Below are 22,607 nucleotides of genomic sequence, written 5' to 3'. Positions count from 1 at the left end.
CACCAGGCGACGGCCACTGTGAAGCTTTTTCACTCTGATATTTCACCTCCTGACTTCTCTGAGCGCTGAGAAAACTCTGAGATCCACCCACTGCACTCATCCCAACGCGGATGTTTCCGGAGGAAAACTGTGGATCTGCTCTTCTAATCCTATGCATCCGTTAGGCTTTAATAGACTGTTCCTGTTTATTGGGAAGCAAGTGTTAGGGAGTTGTGGGGTGCGGGGTGGGGGGGTCGGAGGGGTCTTATAACATGGTGAGGAGCTTGTTTGGGGAGAATTTCTTTTAAGTAAGAATACATCAGACAGCAAAAAAGTCCAAATTAAGGTGCCTTGCAGAAGTGTTAATGTCCTAGGAAGTTTTTCACATTTTGATGTGTTGCAAAAACAAACTTCAGTGTGTTTTACTGTGCATTTATGACTGTGTCACATTTATTTGTCTTCTGACTTTATATTTTTCCCATTTAAGCATCATTCTGTGGCATTCCCACAGCATGATTCTGCCACCACCATTTTATGGTAGGAATAGTGTGCTCAGGGTTATGTGCAGTGTTTCTTTCCGCCACACATGGTGTTTTGCATGTAGACCAAAAGCATCTTCTTTCACGTGTTTGCTGTGCCCCCAACATTTCTTTTAGGTTTGTCATGGCTTTCTTCTTCCCACTCTGCCATGAAGATCACATTTGTGGAGTGCCCCATTAATAGTTAGTTTTGACAGATTTTTCCACTGTGGATCTCTCCAGCTCCTCCAGAGTTTCAGCTGGTCTCTAAGTCAGCTCTAACAGCTTCCCCGTACCTGCGGAAGAAAAACGTCCCTACAGCACAATGCTGCTATTCAAATAAAAGCCTATTAAAAGGCATTGAGGATTGGCGGTTTAAGATGACAGCATTTTAAAACTTGTGTATAAATACTTTTGCAAGGTACTGTACATTTGGACTGTTTTGCTCAAATGTTTCTAATGAAAGCAAAAGGGTGCAAAACAGATGTTTTTTTTTCTACAGTGAAAGTACAATAACTAAGCACTTTTACCCAATTTTTGTGTAAGAATAACTGCATTTCCTCTGTCCAGCTTTCTTTTCTTCTTTGCATGACAAATGCCTTCAATGATCATCCTGTCTGCATTGCCTTTCTGTAATATTGCCAATGTCACCTGTTTAATACATCACTGCTGCTGTGAAAAGGAGTTAAACATTACAAAAGGGGAGGGACAGTTTGTGTGTACATGTGTTTGCTGTTGTTTTTCGTTCCGTTTTAATCCTCTAATTTTATGTGCGTCTGCGTGTCCCCTCCTCCCTGTAGCTGAACGTTGCTGCGCTCCCATTCAGTGAGGTGGGACGGGAATGAACCTTGTTGCTTGATTGGGATCAGTGGGCTGTTTTTTTGTTTGTTTTTCGGTCGACAAGTGACCCGTGCAGCAGCTCACATCATCAGTCCGACCATGCTTGCGGGACCCACACGGACCTGGAGACATAGATGAGGCCTCCTGCCCTTTCACCCACCCCTTTTCATCTGACCTTTCAAACACACACCTTCCTGTCCATCAGAGTGTGACAGTGTTTCTGTTCTCCATGCATTTGCCTGTATGCGAGCTGTGGCCTCCTTCACAGAGACTTAGTGTTCACTGTTTCAGAAAACGTTCCTGCATGCTCCATCGCAGAAACCTGTAGCAAAAGGGGAAGTGGCATAAATAAGGAACATTGACATTTTTTACTTTAGAGAGACCTCACACTGTAGGCACAGACTACCCTTTGTGTCCAAATATTGGAGCTTCTCTCCATAATCATCAGCCTAATATAATCCTGCATGGGAAGAACCTTGTAACCGACACTACAAAGACTATCTCTCAGTGAAATCCCACTTTTAGTTGATTTGGTTCTTATTTGGCTGGTTTTATTCATTTTATGGGGCAGCTTGTGTCCTAATGCTGGAACTGGATCATGACTGGCTCTCTTTTCTCTCTCCCTGCCCCATTGTTCAGTTTAATCCTAACAAGATTATTCACCATAACCTGCCATGCAGGCTGGTACGACTTTTTAAGCTGCAGAACAGAACAATAGGGTACAACATGTTTTCTACAGGTAACTCCCAGTACGAAGACTGTTAATGGTACTGTTCAGTGCATCAGTGTGAGTATGGGTACTTAAGGTTGTAGATGTAACTGTTGTATACATTGTACGTCATTTGACAACACACTGGCATGCCCTCTTTAGCACGCCGGTCTCGGCACCTTTAGCCATCGGCCTGATCCAGTACTGCTTTTGCACATTGCCAAGGATCTGGAGACATTTTTTGGAACTAATCTGATGTGTTGAGAATGAAATTGTACATGTTTCTAGAGCAGTCTGTATTTTGATACTTGAATGATTTTTGCTTTTATAGTTATCTATCTATATATATATATATATATATATATATATATATATATATGTGTGTGTATGTATGTATGTATGTACGTATATAATTTTTGATGTTTTTGTCAACGCAAAGGACTATGTCTTATAAAATAAAACATATCGTGAATAAATACCCTGTGATTTAAAAAGAAAAAAGGCTGAGAAATTGACTCAGAGGGACCTCAATTCATAAAAGATTGTAAATAATCTTGAGCTTCCAGTCTTTTTTATAGTTATTTTTCATAATTGTAAAACTAATAAATGTTGGGATTAGAATGACTTATTTGTTGAATCTTTTTTTGTCTTGTTTTAATGTTTTTGCCAGCTCTGTTACAGCTATAAACAGTTTATACTAATGCTATTGAAATTTACAGTGCATGTAAAAATTCTACATTGTACACACACCTGGTAAAATGCCAAGTGTTTGTAATGTAAATTAATGAGATATTTGAAATAATTTTAGAACGTTTTCCACTTCTTAGGTACATCTCAAAAATTAAATACCATAAAAAACTTTCACTCATTTCCAAAAGTGAAACTCATTTATTATATAAATTCATTACAAAGACTGAAACATTTGAAGCCGTTATGTCTTCTAATTTACACGATTATGACTAACATGTAATGAAAACCCAAAATTCAGTATATCATAAAATTAGAATATTACACAAGATCAATAATAAAAACATTTTAAAAGAAATGTCTGGCTTTTGAAAGGTGTCTTCATTCCAGTGCACCCAGCATCTTCTGTCACTCCAATTAGATCCTGAAGCAAAAAACCAAAACATAATTACAAGGTTTATTATTATTGTTATATTTTTAATTTTTAATCAGTTACTTCCATTTCTTATTAAGTCAATAAAGCTGTTTACTTTGCCTACCTGTTTATTTTTATCAGCATTAAATTATTTCAAACTGCCATTCCAATCTTTGTGAAGGAAATGAGTCAACAGGAGAAAATTACTGCAGCAACAAATTTACTGCAACTCTATTTTGAATGGCTTCAGTTATATGAACCAAAGGTCAAGTGGTAGTTATCACAAGTTGTAGAGAACTGATCTAAAAATGGCCTAAATGGTTTAATTCTGCATGTAAAATTATATAACCGCAAGTTTGGCAGTAACAAAACCTGGAATTTGTATCAAATTATGTTGACAATGTATTTTTATACTGACAAGTAAAATTTAGTTTCATTGGCCTGCAATAAAATCACTTGAGGTAAAAAGTCAGAGGAAGGTGGGAATTTCAGTTTACGTTGTTCAAACATGCGTCACAAACATGTGCTGCAGTTCCTGGAAAAGAAACCCACTGACAAGTACTTCTGGTTTTAGAATAAGGTCTTACACACCCCCTGTGGTATTCAGCCAGCTAAAGCTATGGTTTTTAATGACTTGATGTCATTTGAACTGTTTAGAAAGTGTAAGCTTCCAAACCAAACACAAATGCTTCCTGTTCTGATAAGTGCACTATTTCAGCTGCAACATTTAAATGATAAGGTCACAATTTCACATTAACAAAATGAAAACATAGATCCACCCTAAATAGTACTTTGTTAAATGCCACAGCCGATCAGGGTGTTTTCACTGACCATCACTTTATGACCACAGTGTGCCCATGTTCTGATTGCCATTTCCAACAGGATAATGCACCATGGCACAAAGCTTGAATCATGTAAAACTGGTTTCTTGACCATGACGATGAATTCACTGTACTCCAATGCCCTCCATGGTCAACAAATCCCAATTCAATAGACCACATTCAGAATGAGGTGGAAAATGAGATTTTTATTATAGATGTACCTCTGACAATACAAAAGTTCTACATGATGCTATCATGTCAATATGGACCAACAATCCTAAATGCTAAAAGAAATAAGGCCGGTATGAAGGGAAAAAGGAGGTCCAACCCAGTACTTGCAATGTGTCCTGTAACTGTATGTTGTTCTAGTGCCACAATGACAAGTGTTTTACATGATAAGGCGCAACATTTCTACAGTGTGGCAGCCATATCTGAGCTGTCTTGGGCATGACCGCCCTTCCATCACTATTACAAGGGACCCCTAAAATTGTATTTATTTTTATGCATAAATGTGTTCCATTTTTGTGTTTTACTTTTTCTCCATTTATGAGTTGGTAGTTTGAACACTTTAGTCTGGTTAGACACTGGCTTATTTTCTTCTTCTACATCTTGTATACAGGTCCTTCTCAAAATATTAGCATATTGTGATAAAGTTCCTTATTTTCCACAATGTCATGATGAAAATGTAACATTCATATATTTTAGATTCATTGCACACTAACTGAAATATTTCAGGTCTTTTATTGTCTTAATACGGATGATTTTGGCATACAGCTCATGAAAACCCAAAATTCCTATCTCACAAAATTAGCATATCATTAAAAGGGTCTCTAAACGAGCTATGAACCTAATCATCTGAATCAACGAGTTAACTCTAAACACCTGCAAAAGATTCCTGAGGCCTTTAAAACTCCCAGCCTGGTTCATCACTCAAAACCCCAATCATGGGTAAGACTGCCGACCTGACTGCTGTCCAGAAGGCCACTATTGACACCCTCAAGCAAGAGGGTAAGACACAGAAAGAAATTTCTGAACGAATAGGATGTTCCCAGAGTGCTGTATCAAGGCACCTCAGTGGGAAGTCTGTGGGAAGGAAAAAGTGTGGCAGAAAACGCTGCACAATGAGAAGAGGTGACCGGACCCTGAGGAAGATTGTGGAGAAGGGCCGATTCCAGACCTTGGGGGACCTGCGGAAGCAGTGGACTGAGTCTGGAGTAGAAACATCCAGAGCCACCGTGCACAGGCGTGTGCAGGAAATGGGCTACAGGTGCCGCCCCCAGGTCAAGCCACTTTTGAACCAGAAACAGCAGCAGAAGCGTCTGACCTGGACTACAGAGAAGCAGCACTGGACTGTTGCTCAGTGGTCCAAAGTACTTTTTTTTGGATGAAAGCAAATTCTGCATGTCATTCGGAAATCAAGGTGCCAGAGTCTGGAGGAAGACTGGGGAGAAGGAAATGCCAAAATGCCAGAAGTCCAGTGTCAAGTACCCACAGTCAGTGATGGTCTGGGGTGCCGTGTCAGCTGCTGGTGTTGGTCCACTGTGTTTTATCAAGGGCAGGGTCAATGCAGCTAGCTATCAGGAGATTTTGGAGCACTTCATGCTTCCATCTGCTCAAAAGCTTTATGGAGATAAAGATTTCATTTTTCAGCATGACCTGGCACCTGTGCTCACAGTGCCAAAACCACTGGTAAATGGTTTACTGACCATGGTATCACTGTGCTCAATTGGCCTGCCAACTCTCCTGACCTGAACCCCATAGAGAATCTGTGGGATATTGTGAAGAGAACGTTGAGAGACTCAAGACCCCACACTCTGGATGAGCTAAAGGCCGCTATCGAAGCATCCTGGGCCTCCATAAGACCTCAGCAGTGCCACAGGCTGATTGCCTCCATGCCACGCCGCATTGAAGCAGTCATTTCTGCCAAAGGATTCCCAACCAAGTATTGAGTGCATAACTGTACATGATTATTTGAAGGTTGACATTTTTTGTATTAAAAACACTTTTCTTTTATTGGTCGAATGAAATATGCTAATTTTGTGAGATAGGAATTTTGGGTTTTCATGAGCTGTATGCCAAAATCATCCGTATTAAGACAATAAAAGACCTGAAATATTTCAGTTAGTGTGCAATGAATCTAAAATATATGAATGTTAAATTTTCATCATGACATTATGGAAAATAATGAACTTTATCACAATATGCTAATATTTTGAGAAGGACCTGTATTTGGTACTAATGAGTTCAGTAAGTGGACCACTTGATCCAGAGATAAATATCAAAACAACAATTGTATTGATGATCTCAGTAAACTTTCCCAAAAACACCAAACAGTTTACAGCACTCAGTGTGTTGAATTTTTATTGCATTAAGTACAGAATATAAGATACAAAATAAATAAAAGTCAATTAAGGTGCAGGGAAGATATCCCCTTTATTCTGCCATTTGTAGGGCAAATCTGCCCTGACAAAGTGAGGCAGCCACAAAATTATTTGTACATCTGGACAGGATTTATTAAAATAAAAGTACTATTAAGCATTGCATTTAATTAAACATAAATCTAATTGCTCTCTTAAAATTGGCATTCTCTATTTTATATTAACTTAAACATGAGAAAATACGATTTGGCTGATTTAGGGTCGTGCTCATTTGCCTGCCATCGCTGTGTCCTTGGAAACGTCTCGATCGACCTCTGATTGGTCTCTCACCAACATATGCGGAAGTTGTTTGCTTACCTGGCTGTGCTCTTAAAGAAGGCGTTGCACCTGTCCCGTGTGCCGCAGCTTTTCGCGCAGTTGTTCTTCCAGGAACAGCGCAGAGCTGTGCGACGTTTTATGTCTGCTATGGACCGAGGGCGGACAACAGCTCTGTGTGTGTCTCTATGAGTAAACAGAGTACCGAAGCAGCTGCGGAATTTTCCAAACTTTCTGTGCGACTTAAGGTAAGTAATTTGGAAATTATCCTGCTGAAGTAGCGCGCGTTTGTTTCATTTCTAAATGCAAAAAAAGAAGCCTAAACTATTTAAAAAAGCTTGTACGTACTCATGCGTTTATTAAAAAAGACTACTTGTGGAAGCTGTTTTAAATTAGTTTTCCTTTCTACAGTTGAGGGTTGTACCATTATTTATTTAAGAGAGTTTTTAAGAACTACAAAACAGCCTTGCTTTTAATTTTTCTTTCATAGTGGAATCTTGTGCTCTTTTACTCAGATGGTCCATTGATATCACTGTTTTATTACAATGTTTTGTACTTTAGTGGATATTGATTGGGGGAAAATGCTAATATTTGTTCATTAAAGTCAATAAAAGCTGTTCAGCAGGGATAAGCTCCCAAGCTAAACATTAATGAACTATTTCCATTCACCAATGCAGGCTGTGGGTTGCTCAATATGATGCTGTCCATGACCTTTTGTAGAGGGCACAGTAAATCATTAACCAGATTAAGCAAACCTTCTGCCATTGAAAACATTCTTAAAATGTTTTTGACACTTGTAATTGTGCCGCTGGAGACAGTAAATTATGGTTCTGTTTTTGTTTTTTCACAAGTCTGGCTCACAAAATGTACTGGTGGAACCTGATGATTATCCCATTTTAGTCCGAATATTTGTAGGTGCTCTAATGCAGGTGAACCGTGATACCCAGTCACAACAGAGCTGAATCAGATTTGTCTTAGATCCAAGGAAGCAAGTAAAGCGACATTCCTTTCACCTTTAGGCCTGATTTTGTTGTGGGTGTAACTGCTGCACTGCAGGTTTTTTTTCGTGTTCAGCCATGAATGTCCTAATGGGAGAGGCAGTAATTAGCAGGTAATGAAGCCTTCACACAGGGACTGGTGTGCTTAGTCAACCACCTTTTGTTTTCAGAAAACATTTGTTAATATGGGCGTTTTTTTTTTTTTTTTAAAGATCAGGGTTTTTCCCCAGCTGCCTGAGCCAAGTGTTTATGCCAGCATTTCCAGAATATGGTGAGTTGGATTTGCAAGTGAAATGAAAAGATTTGCAAATTAGTTTCTAGTACCTCATAAAAATGTATTTTTACAAACGTTTGGAGCAAGCACTCCCTAACCATTAAGTAAACAACATGTTGTCTGTTAGAATCTGTTTGACATTCTCAGAGGACAACGTGGATTTCAAAACTTTCGAATATTATTTAAAAGTCATTTCATTTTAGTTATTTGATTTAAAAAATGAAACTCATGTATTGCCCATGTTTCTTCCAGTGAGATATATTTCAAGCATTTATTTCTGTAAATGTTGACGGTTACAGCTTACAGCTAATGGAAAGTTAACATTCTGCCTATCAGAAAACTTAGAACATTACCTAGGACCAATTAAAGAATTTACTGGCCTACTGAGTAATATGACGTTGTACCGTACAGTATATGCAGGGCTCTTTTTGCATGAGTTAAAGTTTAGTCCTTTTTCTCCTTGGTTCATTTAGATGGTTCTAAAGTCATTTCTGGTTCAGGAACAAGGACAGTTGCAGCCCATGTCCTGGACACAGCCATGTTTGGTGGGTCTTGAAGCACTGACATTATGAATTGAATGGGTTTTGCTTAATGGGTTCTGCTGTTATCCCTATACCCATTGCATGTTTTTTTCCACAGCCTTTACTTCCACCCAACGTTATGCTTGGTTACAGAACTCTGTGAACAACCAGCTTCTTTACCAATAACCTTTTGTGGTTTACCCACCTTGTGTGGAGGGTGTTAGGGACTTTCTGCTGGAGAACAGTAAAGTCAGCAGTATTCCCCTTGACTGAGTAGGCTGTAACATGGCCATAACATAACATTTCTGTGCCAAACACCTTTTTTTAATTTGTCTTCTGTGGTATTCTGATTTTCTGAGAAACTAATTTGGGTTTTCATCAGCTGTAAGTCCTCAAGATGAACATGAATAAATGCTTTACATATATTGCTGTGTGCTTTATAATATGAGTTTACATTTTTTTAATTGATTTATTGAAAAAGAAACTCTTTGCTAATCTTCTAATATATTGAGATGCACTTGTTTTATGCTTATGCTAATTTGTTTCAGAAAAGTGATTTTTAACGACGACGTTTAAATATATTGATAAAATCCCATAATATAAAATTAATAAACACCCGCATTTCTATGGAAAGTGATGGGGAATCTTCTCATAATAGAAATCTAAACTTTGTGGTTTTTAATCAAATGTTATGTAAATTAATTTTAAATTAATTAAACATCTCCTATTACTGTCAGAAGTATAATTCTTTGTGTGAGTGATGGGAATTAAAGATGGCCCTCAGTTTGGAAAATAACTTTTGGTGTCTCTGATCATTTCTACAGAACTGAGTGAATTTAGTGAGCTGCTCTTGTGAGACACTTTTATGTGCAGTCCATTAAATTGGATATTTCAGTTGAACAGTTTTTTTTTTGTGTGTGAAAAACTTGTGGAAAAACAGAGCAACTTAGTCATATGGTTAGCTTTCCATTTCTGCTGGTCCCATATGGTCAATCAAATGTTCTGAGTTAAGAGAACAATAAAGGTATTTCTGCTTTGCTTCAGTCAGCACATCTGAAACTTGACTGCATACAGGTTCAGCTACTAATAAAAAACAGGTTGTGTGTCATTTATAGTAAATTATATTCCATCTATTTGATCGTTACAAGTCTTTGCTGATGCATATTAAGTGAAGGTCATAAAAAACTGTAAGCAATTATCTTTTAGTTCCATTTTCATCTCGAAGCATTTTTCCTGCTTTGTCTATCACCCTCTTACAGAAACCTGCCAATGAGGTTGTTGGGGCCCTTCAGCAAATCATGAATGGGTGTATTGTTTTTGTCAGGCATTCCTTCGTCGTGACTGGTCTGTCAGCACCAAGTATGCACTTAAAATGACATCCAGGAAGCAGAGGAAAACTATGTAGCACTACACAGAACGTCAATAGTCTTTCCGTATATTTTCCGCAATGTACAGTGCATTCTTTGATGTCTCATCACAAACATGGAGCCTTTTACTGTTGTTTGTCTCCTCTAAAGTAGGACTTGAGCAAAATCTTGAAGCATCCGTTGTCTGCTGCTGGAACAACAGTAGAGCAGCAGGAGATTCTGAAGCTATATTAATATGCAACACCCTTAAGGTTTACATATATCAGAACAGTTTTAAGTTTTACAGAGCAGCTTCCATCTGCATTGTGCTCATGAAGTATTGGAAGTTAAGGAATCACCAGCTAACACAGCATTTGTTCAATTTTAAAACAGTTCCTTTTTACAGTTTCATCTAAAGTGTATTTTTTCTGGTCTTGAGATCTTGTTTAACTTTTCTTAACAAAAACTAATGCCAAATTAGGCCTTTTTAGCACAAATATTCAAAATGTGGAATTTCACTCAAGTTTTTTTTTCCTTTCAAACCAATGAAGGCAAATCTTTTGCAAGAAATATCCAGCAACATAATTGCTTGAATAATTCAAATTATTGGTAAGGGTAGCTCAGCATGCATCCCAATCAAGTGCACGCTGATCGGTTCTTCTCAGATGCTTCTCAGCCTGTAGCTCACTTTTAAGCTAGAATTTCATGTTTTCTTAAAAAGAGGAAGAAAAAAGTTAAAGAGTATGTTTTGCCTTATAGAGTAGTGGTTTTTAGACGCTTTTTGGTTCCAGTTTTGTTTTAGCAAAACGATGGACTCAAACACATCACTGGGATGTACAGAAACGATTTGGAGAAGGAGGGAAAATACTGTTTACTGCAAGTCTCCTGGTGTCAGTCACCCAACCTCAGGGATGAGCAGGACCAAAATGTTTTAGCCTTGGACCAGATAAAACAATGCATGGTCTGGGTGTGTCTTCCAGGTGCCATCATAATCAGATTTGTCTATGTTGAGGAGGCTGGGCAAGCATGAATGTTTTTGTTGAGAGATAAATCAACTTGGCTCATTCTTGCCATTTTTAAGTGCAAGAAGACGTCTTTTCTTTGCAATATATAAGACAACACAGCATAGCTATGTTCTAAAATAAATTCATATTTAAGTTTTTGGAGGGTAATTAATCCAGTTTAAAATTAATTTTCTAAACTGACAACTACATGTTTACAATTGGGATCCATGAGCCTTCTGCACTGCCATGCACAGGTGTGCTCACCCCTTGAACCTTTTCAGATTTTATCACATTACAACCATAGACTTTCATGTATTTTATTAGGGTTTTAGGTGATAGACAGCCACAGAGTCCTCAAAGTAAAGTTTAGTTGTGAAGTGGAGGAAAAAATATATTATAATGGTATAATATAAATAAATAATTTAAATTATATAAGAAATACAAATACAAAGTGTAGCACGCTTTCGTATTCAGGGTCTCAAAATAAAATCCACTGCAGCGAATTGCCTTCAGAAGTCAAAATTGAATCTACTTGGAAAATAGAAAAATATATAATGTATTCATTTTAAAACTATACACTACTTTGTGTTGGTCTATCACAGATAATTTCAGTAAAATGCATTGAAGTTTGTGAATGAACACTTTTGCAAGATACTGCATTCTTCATAGCAACCATTTAAAGCAATCTTGAATGGTAAATAAGAGAAGTTTTATTTCTAAAAGGTTTACATTTTTACCAAACTTCCACGCTTTCACTTCACAATTAAATAATTTGAAGGCCATTATTGACTGATTACTTTGAATGTTTGTATTTCATGGTTACCAACAGTCTTATTAATGTTTTCTTTAAATGCAGACCCTGTCGTCCATGCAAGTAAATGTTCTCTAGTTCAGCTATTTTTTTTATTTAATGGCATAATTAGCATAAGGAGATACATTTCATACTAAAATGCAGTGGCTGAGAATGGTTTTCTGTCAAAAGACGCTTGTTGCATTATGAAGATTGTTGAACTGTCAACTGTATTGTTGTGAAATTTGTGCTTTCAGATTTACTAAATTGCTGGATATTTTTAGCACCGTACTCATTCCTATAATAACACTGTATAAAAAACTTTCGCTTCTCGCTGTCTTACATTAAATCGGACTACATTTCCTGCTTTAGGTCAGAAAGAATGACCAAAATAAGTTTTATTTGTCAAAAGACTGAATAATGAGTGCTAAAAGTTTAGTTTTTTTTTTTGTAATGATGTTTTTTGTTTTTTACTTTCTTCCAATTTGATATTTTGCATATATTTCCTTGTCAAATGGCAGAATTGTCTTTTGAAGTTTATGGCTTGTGTCAACCATTTTTGGGGTCCTCCACAAGTTCTCACAATAGTTTGCTGGAATTTCGACCCATTTCTCCTAGCAGTACTCAGCCCCTTCTCATACCCTTGTCAGCTCTGCCCACAAGTCTTTCTCGGGACCGAGATCAGGGTTTTGCAATGGTGACTCCAAATGATTGACTTTGTTGTCCTTTGTAACTAATTTGGTGGTATACTTTACTTCCTGTCAATTTACTTGAGATTCTGCTTCAATATATTTGTTCCTCATGATGCAATCGATTTTGTGCACCCACACAGCATGATGCTGCCACCAACGTACTTCAAAGTTGGGATAGTGCTCTTGGGTTTGGAAGCTTGACCCATTTTTCTCTAAATGTAACGATAGTAATTATAGCCAAACAATTTAATTTTAGATTCATCAGACCACAGGACATGTCTCCATAAATGTATGTCTTTGTCCTCAAGTGCATTTACAAACTGCATTCTGGCTTTTTTGTTGCTTCAGGAGTAATGGCTTCTTCCTATCTGAGTGGCATTTCACCCCAAGTTGGTACAAGACTCATTTCACTGTGGATAATGACAGTCTCTTACAAGCTTCAGCCAGCTTGTTCAAAGGGTCTGGTGCTTTTGTTGTCAGATTGAATCGCTCATTTTGCACCAAACAACGTTCAGTTCTGAGACACCTGTCTTCCTGCCGAACTGTATGATTTCTGGACACTCTGTGCTTATACTTGCATGTAATTGTTTAAAAAAGTAAAGTGTGACATTCTGGTATCTGAATATTTTACTCAAGGATAAAGGAGACTTAAGGAAGTCCACAATTTTCTTCTTGGTTGTTTTCTTGCTTTTAACTGTATGTTCAACCACAAGAAAGACATATTTTGCAGTATGATGACCTGGATGTCTCTCAAACAATTGTTTGTTGTCCTCACCATACATTCTCTTCTTGACCTTACAGATTCTCTCCCAGAGTGATTTCAAGTGAGATTTACAGAAGCAAGATTGGACAGCGACGCGCAAGTCCAGCACTAATAGGCGTCTTTGTGCAATGTCGAAGAATGGCACATGGCCAGGCAACGTTGCCATGTAGTCCTCGAGCAATATGGACAGTGCAGGGAGCTGTGACAGTGTAATCAGCACAAACTCGGTCTGGGTGAGTGGCGCTGTATGTCTCCTCATGTCTCATCTATTTGTTGTGTAACACCCTCTATTTTAAGGTTGGTTAGTAAAATAAAAGAACAAAGTTGTTTTGTAAGTTGTGATGACATATTTCTGCACATTTAAAGACTATACAATGTCTGAGGTAATGAAATTGTGTCCTTTTCAAATCAGCCAGACTGGAGGAAGCAGTAAACAGCATATGTCATTACTTTTACATTTCGTCTGTCACACAACTCAAATGCCATGATAACATCTGCAGTTAGTTTTCACACTAGCCTTTGACCCTAAAAAGTCACTTCAAACTTATGTTACACATGTCATGGATTGATCAGAAGTCAGAAACCTCTGCATTTAAACTTGCCTTCCTTTGGCTGAGACACACAGGAAAAAATAATGCTACTAAAGCAAGTTACCAGTAAAAAAATATGCATTTTTGGATACTTGATGATAAACCTTTTGCTCATAAACACCAACAGCAGTGGCCTCAGTGGTCTGGCTATTGAATCCCTGTTCGAGCTACCTCCCTTCTAGCCATGGCATGCACTGTGTTGTGTGCTGTTCTCTCAGCTTTGGTTTGTTTCCCTTAAGTCCAATATTCTAGTTGTGTCATAATCCTGGTGCATGACATCTTTAAAATGGATGGCCTGTTTTTGGTGGATGAGGAGAAATCTTTTCTCTCCACCTGTTAAGTTTCATGGAGCTCGTCCTCATTTCCTGCGTAAATAATTTTTGCATCAAAAGAGCTCCCTGTACCAATTTTTCTGTTTTGCCAATTGTCAGAATCAGTTTTATTGCCAAGTTTGTACAGGCAAGGAATTTGACTCCGGTACACTTTTCTCTCAATGAAGACTTTTTTAAAATATATAATAATGAAAATAGAAATATCTTTTTAAATGTACATACATATATATATACATATGATTGACTTTACAAAATAATATAATGTGAGATCAGTCCAAGTATACATGCTGTTGTTCTGGAACCTCTGGCTGTCAAGTGTTTATCAGCGAAACAGCCTGGGGGAAGAAACTGTCTCTGTGGTTCTGTAGCGCTGACCTGAAGATAAAAGTGTAAACAGTTTATGTGCAGGGTGTGTGGGGTCTGCAGAGATGTTAGCTGCCCTTTTCCTGACCCTAGACCTGTATAAGTCCTGGATAGAAGGAAAGTCAGCCCTGATGATTCTCTCTGCAGACTTGGTTGTTTGTTGCAGTCCTGTCCTTTTTTGTGGATGAGCCAAACCACACTGAGATGGACGAAAATAGGACAGACTGAATGATGGCAGTGCAGAAGATGACAAGCAGTTCCTGTGGAAGGTTGTACTTCTTAAGTTGCCTCAAGAAGGATTGTCTTCGCTGGGCCTTCTTCCGAACATTATCTATGTGTGAGGACCATCTCAGGTTTTGAGAAATAGTGGTTTCTAGGAACCAGAAGTGGTCCACAGCAGACACAGTGTTGTTGAGGATGGTGAGAGGATGTATGGGGGTGGGGGTTGATGGTATTGAAGGCCAAGCTGAAGTCCACATACAGGATCCTGACGTACATCCATGGGTGGTCCAGGTATTGCAGGATGAAGTGTAGTCCCAAGTTGACTGCATCATCTGCCAACCTGTTTGCCCGGTAGGCAAATGGCAGGGGGTCCAGCAGGGGGCCTGTGATGTCCTTCAGGTGCTTCAAGACTAGTCGTTCAAAGGATTTCATGACCACTGACGTCAGGGCAACAGCCCTGTAGTCATTTAATCCTGTGATGGTGGGTTTCTTGGGTACTGGAATGATGGTGGGGCGTTTTAGGCAGGAGGGAACCTCACACAGCTCCAGTGACTTGTTGAAGATCTCAGTGAAGATGGGTGCCAGTTGGTCGGTGCGGGCCCTCAGGCATGATGGGGAGACATTGTCAGGTCCTGAGGCCCTCCTTGTTTTCAGGCGCTGAAAGAGTCTATTTACATCTTCCTCTGAGATCCTTTTTGTGGCAGGGGGTCTGAAGGTAGGAGGGTGATTGGTGTATGGCAAGAAATTGTGTCTGAATGGGATGACGAGAACTTGGGTTCAGGTGTGGACTGCTGCTTTTCATACCTGCAAGAGAAGCTATTCAACTGCTCTGCCAGGCGAGGATTCTGCTCAGGGGTGGGGGAAGGGCTCCTGTAGCCAGTCAGGTTTTTCAAACCATTCAAGTGAGCACACATCCTTTAAAACAATACATGCCTGTTAAAAATTTTCTTTTTTGTGTATATTGTGTATGGCTTCGAGGTTGAGGACACGTCATCAATATCTGACCAATATGGGCTTTGTGTTTTAGTTGTTATAACTCAAAAGGCACTTTTTGAGGTAGAAATCAACGTCAATTGAAAGTACAATTTGATTCAATCTAATCTGACTGGAACCTAACTTTAATATGATTTGAATATGTACTTTGACTGTTGTATTATTTTGCAGAGTGAGGATAGTATGGAGCACCTATCTGCAGAGGAGAAAGCGTGTCTGATGTATCTGGAGGAAACAATTGAAGCACTGGAAGTGCAGGAAGACAGCGGCATATCAAATGATGAGCCAGACGTCTGCCCAAAGACGGAGCCACACGATCAGTTAAGAAGAAATGGTATGCCCTGTTAAATACTTTTTGTGTGATTTCTACACCAGTTGAATGTGTCATGCACATTCTTTACGAATGACAGTGATTAAAATGTTAACTTCAATGATTTTGTTTTTCTTAGATGTTCCCATTGAAATTCTTGAGTCAGGAAGTCATGCGATATCTAGACCAACGACCCACGCAGCAGCAGATCCTCCACCCACTGGATTATCAACAGAGAGTAAAACTGTGCATCATGCTGCAAATCATATCTCCAAACCACAATTTGCTTTCACCTCTGTAGTCGACTTAAAAGAGGACCTCAAACTTGAAACTGGTCCTCCAGTTTCTGACCCTGCTGGTTACACTACCTCATTAACAGAAAAAACAACTAAGGGTTCAAAGTTAGATGGAGATGCTGATCCTGAGAATTTCACAAATTCTACAGAGGCCTTAGAGATTAGTTTGGATGTAATTCCTCCACCTACAGGTTTCATGGATGAACCAGACCTGGACTTACCACCAGATACGATGACTATGGTCCCCCCACCTGTAAATGGCTCCACAAAACAAAAACCAACTGTTGACTTGAAGCAGATGCACTTGAGAGCCTCTTTGAAGAAACCTTTTGTTAGTTCTTCAGCTGAGGATTCTCCAAGCAAACATTCAGAAGTTGCTTCCCTCATACCCCAAGTGGGTCCCCCTTCTGAGTTTTCAGAGCCCAGAAGTCCACCTGCTGTGGCCCCAAAACCTAAGAAGCTTCCTTCAAACATTATTTTAAAGTCACAGAAGACACCAACTCCTGTCTCTCATGGAAATCCAGGGCATTCTGTGCTGTCCCAAGGTGATCGGATGTTATTGGACCCTCAGAAGGTTCGAATCGAGGCCCTCCGGAAGCTCGGGCTGCTTAAAGACAACGTGAAGGAATCAAGCCCTGTTGGAAGCCCTAAGCTTCCTCTAAACTCTGATGCATACAGAGGGTCACAGAGCCACTCTCCTCCAGTCAGTCCAGTTGCTCCTCATACACCACCTATAACACCATCTCTTACCCCAGGCAATAACCCTCTTTCAGCACTTGCCCCCCAAACGTCTGTGTCTGCTCCTGTTGTGCTACTATCAGCTACTTCTGCATCCCCTCCCATCCAGGATGCTGATGTCCTCCCGGCACCTGCAGCTTTCAGTGATCCCATGGATCCTTCAGGCAACAAACTTCCTGCTGTCACTTTCAGTACCCCTCCTAACACCCCACCTGCACTGCTCAAGCAGCTTACCCAACCAAAGGTGGTCAATATGAAATCAGCAACCTTGGAACGGTCTGGTTTGGGTCTGAGCAGCCAGATGTCCAGTCAATGGTTATCGGAGAGAGTCAGTGACGACCAAGACCCAAAGCAGCTGCGCAATACTCGGCCACGACCCGCCTCTCTGGGAAGTGGGAAAGACTTTTCTAGTACTAAAGGAGAGAGTTTAGTACAGAGTGGACCGTCAGACTCGAGGAAGCCCCGACCCACACAGGCCTTCCACCACAGAGGGTCTGCCAAACTGCCTCGATCGCAGGGCATCAGCGTGCTGATCTGTCCTCGCGCAGAGAACGAAGAGGACCGGCGTGAGGCCCTGAAAAAGCTGGGACTGCTCAGAGACTGAGTCCCAGACATCCTTTACATTGTGTGAAAAGATTCATACAGACTATAAATTTAGACTATAGATTTAAAACTCTGACAAAGTGCCTTAACCACATGTTTATGCTTCTGTTTTCCACTGAATGAGCTACCATGTAATTGCATCAAATAATTGGAATGAAGGGACTGTCATGATTCATGGTAGCTGTAATGGCTTTAGAATAATTTATTTTGCTTTTGGAGTCATAACAACCCTTTTTGTTTTCATCTGCTAATTTGCTTGACTTAATTCCATAAGACATTGGCTGTTTCAACCCTTCACCATTTCATACTTTAGGAGTTTTGGTCATTTTATACCAAACCTTTTAGGGTGGTAATAGGAGCTGTCTCCCTCCAGGTTTTTCTCACAGACCTTGCGTCAACTTGTACCGACCGTGGGGATGTTTCTTGACAATCAATGTCTTAAAATAATTATTTGTCTAATCCTCTTGTAGTTGACTGGTTTTTAAAGTGGTTATGTGACTCCAATTAATATCCACCAGTAGGGCTATTTTCAGAAACGTTAAAGACTTTTTCTGTATTTATTTAACCATCTCCTGCTGGTTTTCTCAGAAAAGGTTTTTTGGTTGTTTTCTTTAAATGTATAGAGAATACTTTCTGCTTGTGCTGTAGCATCACTTTCTGTAACTTGAACAAATACAGTTTATAATCACAATCTGAGACAGCCATTTGACTCATGTATTAAGAACCACAACTCTTTTTTTTTTTTTTTTTTTACCGTGTCCTGTCCAGCAGAGTATCGCTCAGAGTTGTTGTCTGAGTGCCACAAGCAGAGCATCACAGCTAATGCTTTAAAGCTCTGCTTGATATTTATAAAATAAACTTCATTATAAACATCTTTGGGAATATTTCAATTGTTACGGACACGGAGACTGAAATGAAAAGGAAAAAAGAAGCTCAAAAAAGAGAGAGATGGGGGAAAAAGGGGAGAAAAGGAGGAAAGAGTGGAGGAGAGAAAGAAGGATGAAGAGAATACAAGATTACACCCTGCTTGCTTATACACTTGCAGCTGTTTTTTTTTTTTTTTTTACAAAATAGTACACGGTAATTCTGAATGTAAAATGTACTTAGTGAGAGGTGCAGCCCAATATAGAACAAAAACAAAAAGAACCACAACTCTATTACACTTCAGCTACTGCAATGTGGACTCAATCTAGGAGTTGCAGGTTTCACTGCCTTTATCTGAAGATGATATAACCAGCCTTTAAAATGTGTCATATTTATTATTAACAATAATGTCAGTCCCCATGTGTCATTTCAAAGGGGACACTGACGCACCGGTTCCCAGGTTTGGTTTTTCCACTTTCTGTTATGATGGTAAAATAACAGGTACAACCTGTTTTGTCAGCAATGATGGAACTTTGTCGATGCTTACAATCGCTCGACTGAGAGATCGCAGCTGTAGGCTTTTAAGGATAGGTAGTTTTGCTCTTTTCACCTCACTGCCTGCATTGAAAATAAACCTGAAAATGTGAAACATACCTTTCACAATAAGTGTATCACATTGGTTTTCAGATCTAGAATTGTAATTTCTTGCAATAGTATTCATGCCTCCTTTTTTTTTTTACATTGTGTTATCTTACAACCACTAACTTTAATCTATTTTATTTGGGATTTTAGGTGATGGAGAAGCACATCATTGTGAAATAAAAAGTAAAAGATACAGTTTTCAAAATATTTGACAAATAAAAAATTAAAAAGCGTGGTATATATTTGTATTTAGCCCCAACCTTTGCAAGCCGTTAACAGGTGTTTCTACTAGGATTGCTCTTGTATTTAACTCCATCCACCTTTTGACCAACAGTAGGGCTGCACAATATTAGGAAAATGTGCTATGTGATAACGTTCATGAATGTTGCAATGACAATATGGTTTGTGATAAATTCATACTCCGTGCTTTAGGGTTCATCAAGCCTTAGACCCTAGATGGTAATAAGTCTTTCTAGCAACCGGAAATATAAACTCCTTTACATCCTTCTCAACATGGATTTATTGAAAGTTGCATCTGGCTGCATCAGTGGCAAAGAAGCAGTAGTTTGTAGATTTTTTAATGATTTTACAGGAACATATTAATCCACAGCTAGACATTTTTGCTGCATTAGAAAACAAGCATCACCAACTAGCACACATATCCTGAAAGCATGCTCCCTACATAATTAGCTAATATTTTTTTCAGTTCTTTGCAATACTGATCTTGCACGCAGTGATAATATGATGTGTATGTTTTACTATAGGGATTGTGTGATAGGGGTTTTGTATGCCAAAAGTTTATATTTTATCTCATGCAAATCTTCTATATTGGTCATAATTTAGGATAGCATAACAATCTGTTGTTTTATCAACAGATTCTCCCAAATGAGCTGCTCATCTCTGCAGCACCTCCAGAGTTGCTATAGTCAACTTGGCTTCTTTGATTAATGCTTGTCTTGCCCACCCTCTGAGTGGTTTGCAGTGCCATATTCTGTCCATTTTCAGATTAATGATTATGGAGTTTCTCTGTTAAATGTTTAAAGCTTGGAATATTGTCTTCTAACCTAACTCTGCTTCAAACATTACCACATGTTTATTCGTAACCTACCTGATATGTTCCTTGTTCTTCATGATGCTGCTTGTTTATTCATTTTCTCTAGCAAACCTCTAAAGCTTTGTGTTGGTCTACTCATGTGTTGGTCTACTCATAAAATTCTACAAATACACATTGGGGTAAATGAATGTACTGTGACAAAATGTGAATAAGTTCAAGGGATTTGGACATGGTGCTGTAGAATAATCTGAAGTCTATATTGAGTTTATAAGTTTTTGACTTTTTAGCACTTTCTGAACATTGTGTGAAGACATCTAGAACCTAGCAACCCAATTTATCGAAACAGAGAACAGTGAATAATATTTAACTGCATAATTTGACATGGCATTAAGGGGGTTGTCTTTTTTATTCGAAGAGCCTTACCCCATCCACAGTTTTATTTTACTGTTCTGATCGCACAAGATATTTTATGAGGATAAATGTCCCGCTCCTCATTTGCATTAAATGTAGACACAATATTTACATATCTTGATGTGTTTATTTTTTAAAACACCTTGCACAAAAGGCAAACTGTCAGGGGAGCATACACAAGCCAAGTAAAAAGGGAATTTAAATGTTGTTCTGAATATTAACAAATGAAACACAGATGTACTTTGTTTTATTATAGGCACTACAGTCAAAAGACCAGAAGACATGTTGGTAAAGCAACAGTTTTTGGTTTTTGTTAATTATTTTTTTTAATGTTCTACAGAAAGGAACCAGATGAGAAAGCAGCTAAGCGTTGGCGATCAAACATCAATGGCATTGTGCAGCGCTGCCATGTTGCTGTGTGAGCCTTCTCTCTTTTCTGACAGCTAACCTTACTGAGTAGGAGTTCGTGACAGCACCCTTCACTTTAGCTGTTACCTTCACAGGCCTCGTCTATCAATTGCTGTGAATAACATGCCACCACAGCCTGCATCACAATGTGCAGCATTCCTACTGTGAACTGTTTTTAAAGGTGACATTCAGCCGCATGTTTTGGACACTCGGGTGAAGAGAGGGGCTGAGCTGTCCACTGATCACCACCTGGTGGTGAGTTGGATGCGCTGGAGGAGGAGAAAGCTGGACAGACTTGGAAGGCCCTAGCGCATAGTGAGGGTCTGCTGGGAACATTTGGCGGAGCCCTCGGCCAGAGATGTATTCAACTCCCACCTCCGGGAGAGCTTTGACCAGATCCCGAGGGATGTTGGAGACATAGAGTCCGAATGGACCGTGTTCTCCGCATCTATTGTCGATGCTGCTGTCCGTAGCTGCGGCCGTAAGGTCTGCGGTGCCTGTCGCAGTGGCAATCCCAGAACCCGGTGGTGGACACCGGCAGTAAGGGATGCTGTCAAGCTGAAGAAGGAGTCCTATCGGCTGTGGTTGGCTTGTGGGACTCCTGAGGTGGCTGACAGGTACCGTGAGGCCAAGCATGCTGCGGCCCGGGCTGTGGCAGAGGCAAAAACTTGTGCCTGGGAGGAGTTCGGTGAGGCCATGGAGAAGGACTACTGGTTGGCCTCAAAGCGATTCTGACAAACCGTTTGGCGCCTCAGGAGGGGGAATCAGTGCTTTGTCAACACTGTTTATAGTGGGGGTGGGGAGCTGCTGACATCGACTGAGAACATTATCTGGCGGTGGAAGGAGTACTTCGAGGATTTCCTCAAACCTGCCATCATGCATTCCCTGGTGGAAACAGAGGCTGGGGACTCGGGGTCGGACTCTTTCATCACCCAGGCTGAAGTCACCGAGGTGGTTAAAAAGCTCCACGGTGGCAAGGCTTCGGGGTTGGATGAGATCCGCCCTGAGTACCTCAAATCTCTGGATGTTGTTGGGCTGTCATGGTTGACACGCCTCTTCAATATTGCGTGGCGGTCGGGGACAGTGCCTCTGGACTGGCAGACTGGGGTGGTGGTCCCCCTTCATAAGAAGCCTCCCTGGTAAGGCCTACGCCAGGGTATTGGAGAGGAGAGTCCAGCCGACAGTCGAACCTCGGCTTCAGGAGGAGCAGCGTGGTTTTCGTCCCGGCCGTGGGACACTGGACCAGCTCTTCGCCCTCTACAAGGTACTCAAGGGTTCATGGGAGTTTGCCCAACAGGTCCACATGTGTTTTGTGGACCTGGAGAAAGCATTCGACTGTGTCCCTCGTGATGCCCTGTGGGGGGTGCTCCAGGAGTATGGAATTGGGGGCCCTTTACTAGGGGCCATCCGATCTCTGTACAAGCGGAGCAGGAGTTTGGTTCGCATTGCCGGCACTAAGTCGGACCTGTTCCCGGTGCATGCTGGACTCCGGCAGGGCTGCCCTTTGTCACCGGTCCTGTTCATAACTTTTATGGACAGGATTTCTAGGTGCAGCCAAGGGCCGGAGGGGGTCTGGTTTGGGGACCAGAGGATTTCGTCTCTTCTTTTTGCAGATGACGTGGTCCTGCTGGCCCCCTCTAGCCAAGACCTACAGCATGCGCTGTGGCGGTTCGCAGCCGAGTGTGAAGCGGCTGGGATGAAGATCAGCTCCTCCAAGTCCGAGGCCATGGT

General features: G+C 40.2%; 2 protein-coding genes and 1 long non-coding RNA gene across 6 annotated transcripts in view; 2 read left to right on the top strand and 1 right to left on the bottom strand.

Moving 5' to 3' along the window:
• The window catches only part of LOC124865884 (ankyrin repeat and SAM domain-containing protein 1A-like), an 85,605-nt gene extending 82,935 nt beyond the window's left edge, over nt 1–2,670 (top strand). The window contains exon 28 of one of the 2 annotated variants that reach the window (XM_047361403.1): nt 1,298–2,670. In XM_047361403.1, coding sequence (XP_047217359.1) covers nt 1,298–1,301 — 4 coding nt within the window. In that variant the 3' untranslated portion in view covers nt 1,302–2,670. Of the gene's footprint in view, nt 1–6 lie in introns of both variants that reach the window. The other variant, XM_047361396.1, reaches the window with a different exon arrangement.
• On the bottom strand, nt 1,262–6,839 carry LOC124865938. The gene is made up of 2 exons (XR_007037691.1): nt 6,705–6,839; nt 1,262–3,157 (listed from the first exon to the last, which is right to left on the bottom strand). It is a non-coding gene; the product is annotated as an uncharacterized LOC124865938 (long non-coding RNA).
• On the top strand, nt 6,760–18,193 carry LOC124865920 (specifically androgen-regulated gene protein). 3 transcript variants are annotated; one of them, XM_047361458.1, is made up of 6 exons: nt 6,767–6,910; nt 7,873–7,931; nt 8,408–8,479; nt 13,089–13,283; nt 15,722–15,884; nt 16,000–18,193. In XM_047361458.1, the coding sequence occupies exons 4-6, from the start codon at nt 13,233–13,235 to the stop codon at nt 17,496–17,498; spliced, it is 1,713 nt and encodes a 570-aa protein (XP_047217414.1). In that variant the 5' UTR covers nt 6,767–6,910; nt 7,873–7,931; nt 8,408–8,479; nt 13,089–13,232; the 3' UTR covers nt 17,499–18,193. The 3 variants fall into 3 exon arrangements, with proteins under 3 accessions (XP_047217397.1, XP_047217414.1, XP_047217405.1); XM_047361449.1 differs by lacking the exon at nt 8,408–8,479; XM_047361441.1 differs by lacking the exons at nt 7,873–7,931; nt 8,408–8,479 and having other exon boundaries at nt 6,760–6,910.
• The last annotated feature ends 4,414 nt before the right edge of the window (nt 18,194–22,607 follow it).

Source organism: Girardinichthys multiradiatus, chromosome 1 (genome assembly GCF_021462225.1).
Source record: "Girardinichthys multiradiatus isolate DD_20200921_A chromosome 1, DD_fGirMul_XY1, whole genome shotgun sequence".
In the NCBI taxonomy this organism is placed as follows: domain Eukaryota; kingdom Metazoa; phylum Chordata; class Actinopteri; order Cyprinodontiformes; family Goodeidae; genus Girardinichthys; species Girardinichthys multiradiatus.
This window is presented reverse-complemented; position numbering and strand designations above follow the sequence as displayed.

Coding starts and splice junctions, on each gene's coding strand:
- LOC124865920 (XM_047361441.1), top strand. CDS start 13,233: ATGGACAGTGCAGGGAGCTGTGACAGTGTAATCAGCACAAACTCGGTC. Junction 13,284..15,721: donor TCAGCACAAACTCGGTCTGG/GTGAGTGGCGCT, acceptor ATTATTTTGCAG/AGTGAGGATAGTATGGAGCA. Junction 15,885..15,999: donor CGATCAGTTAAGAAGAAATG/GTATGCCCTGTT, acceptor TGTTTTTCTTAG/ATGTTCCCATTGAAATTCTT.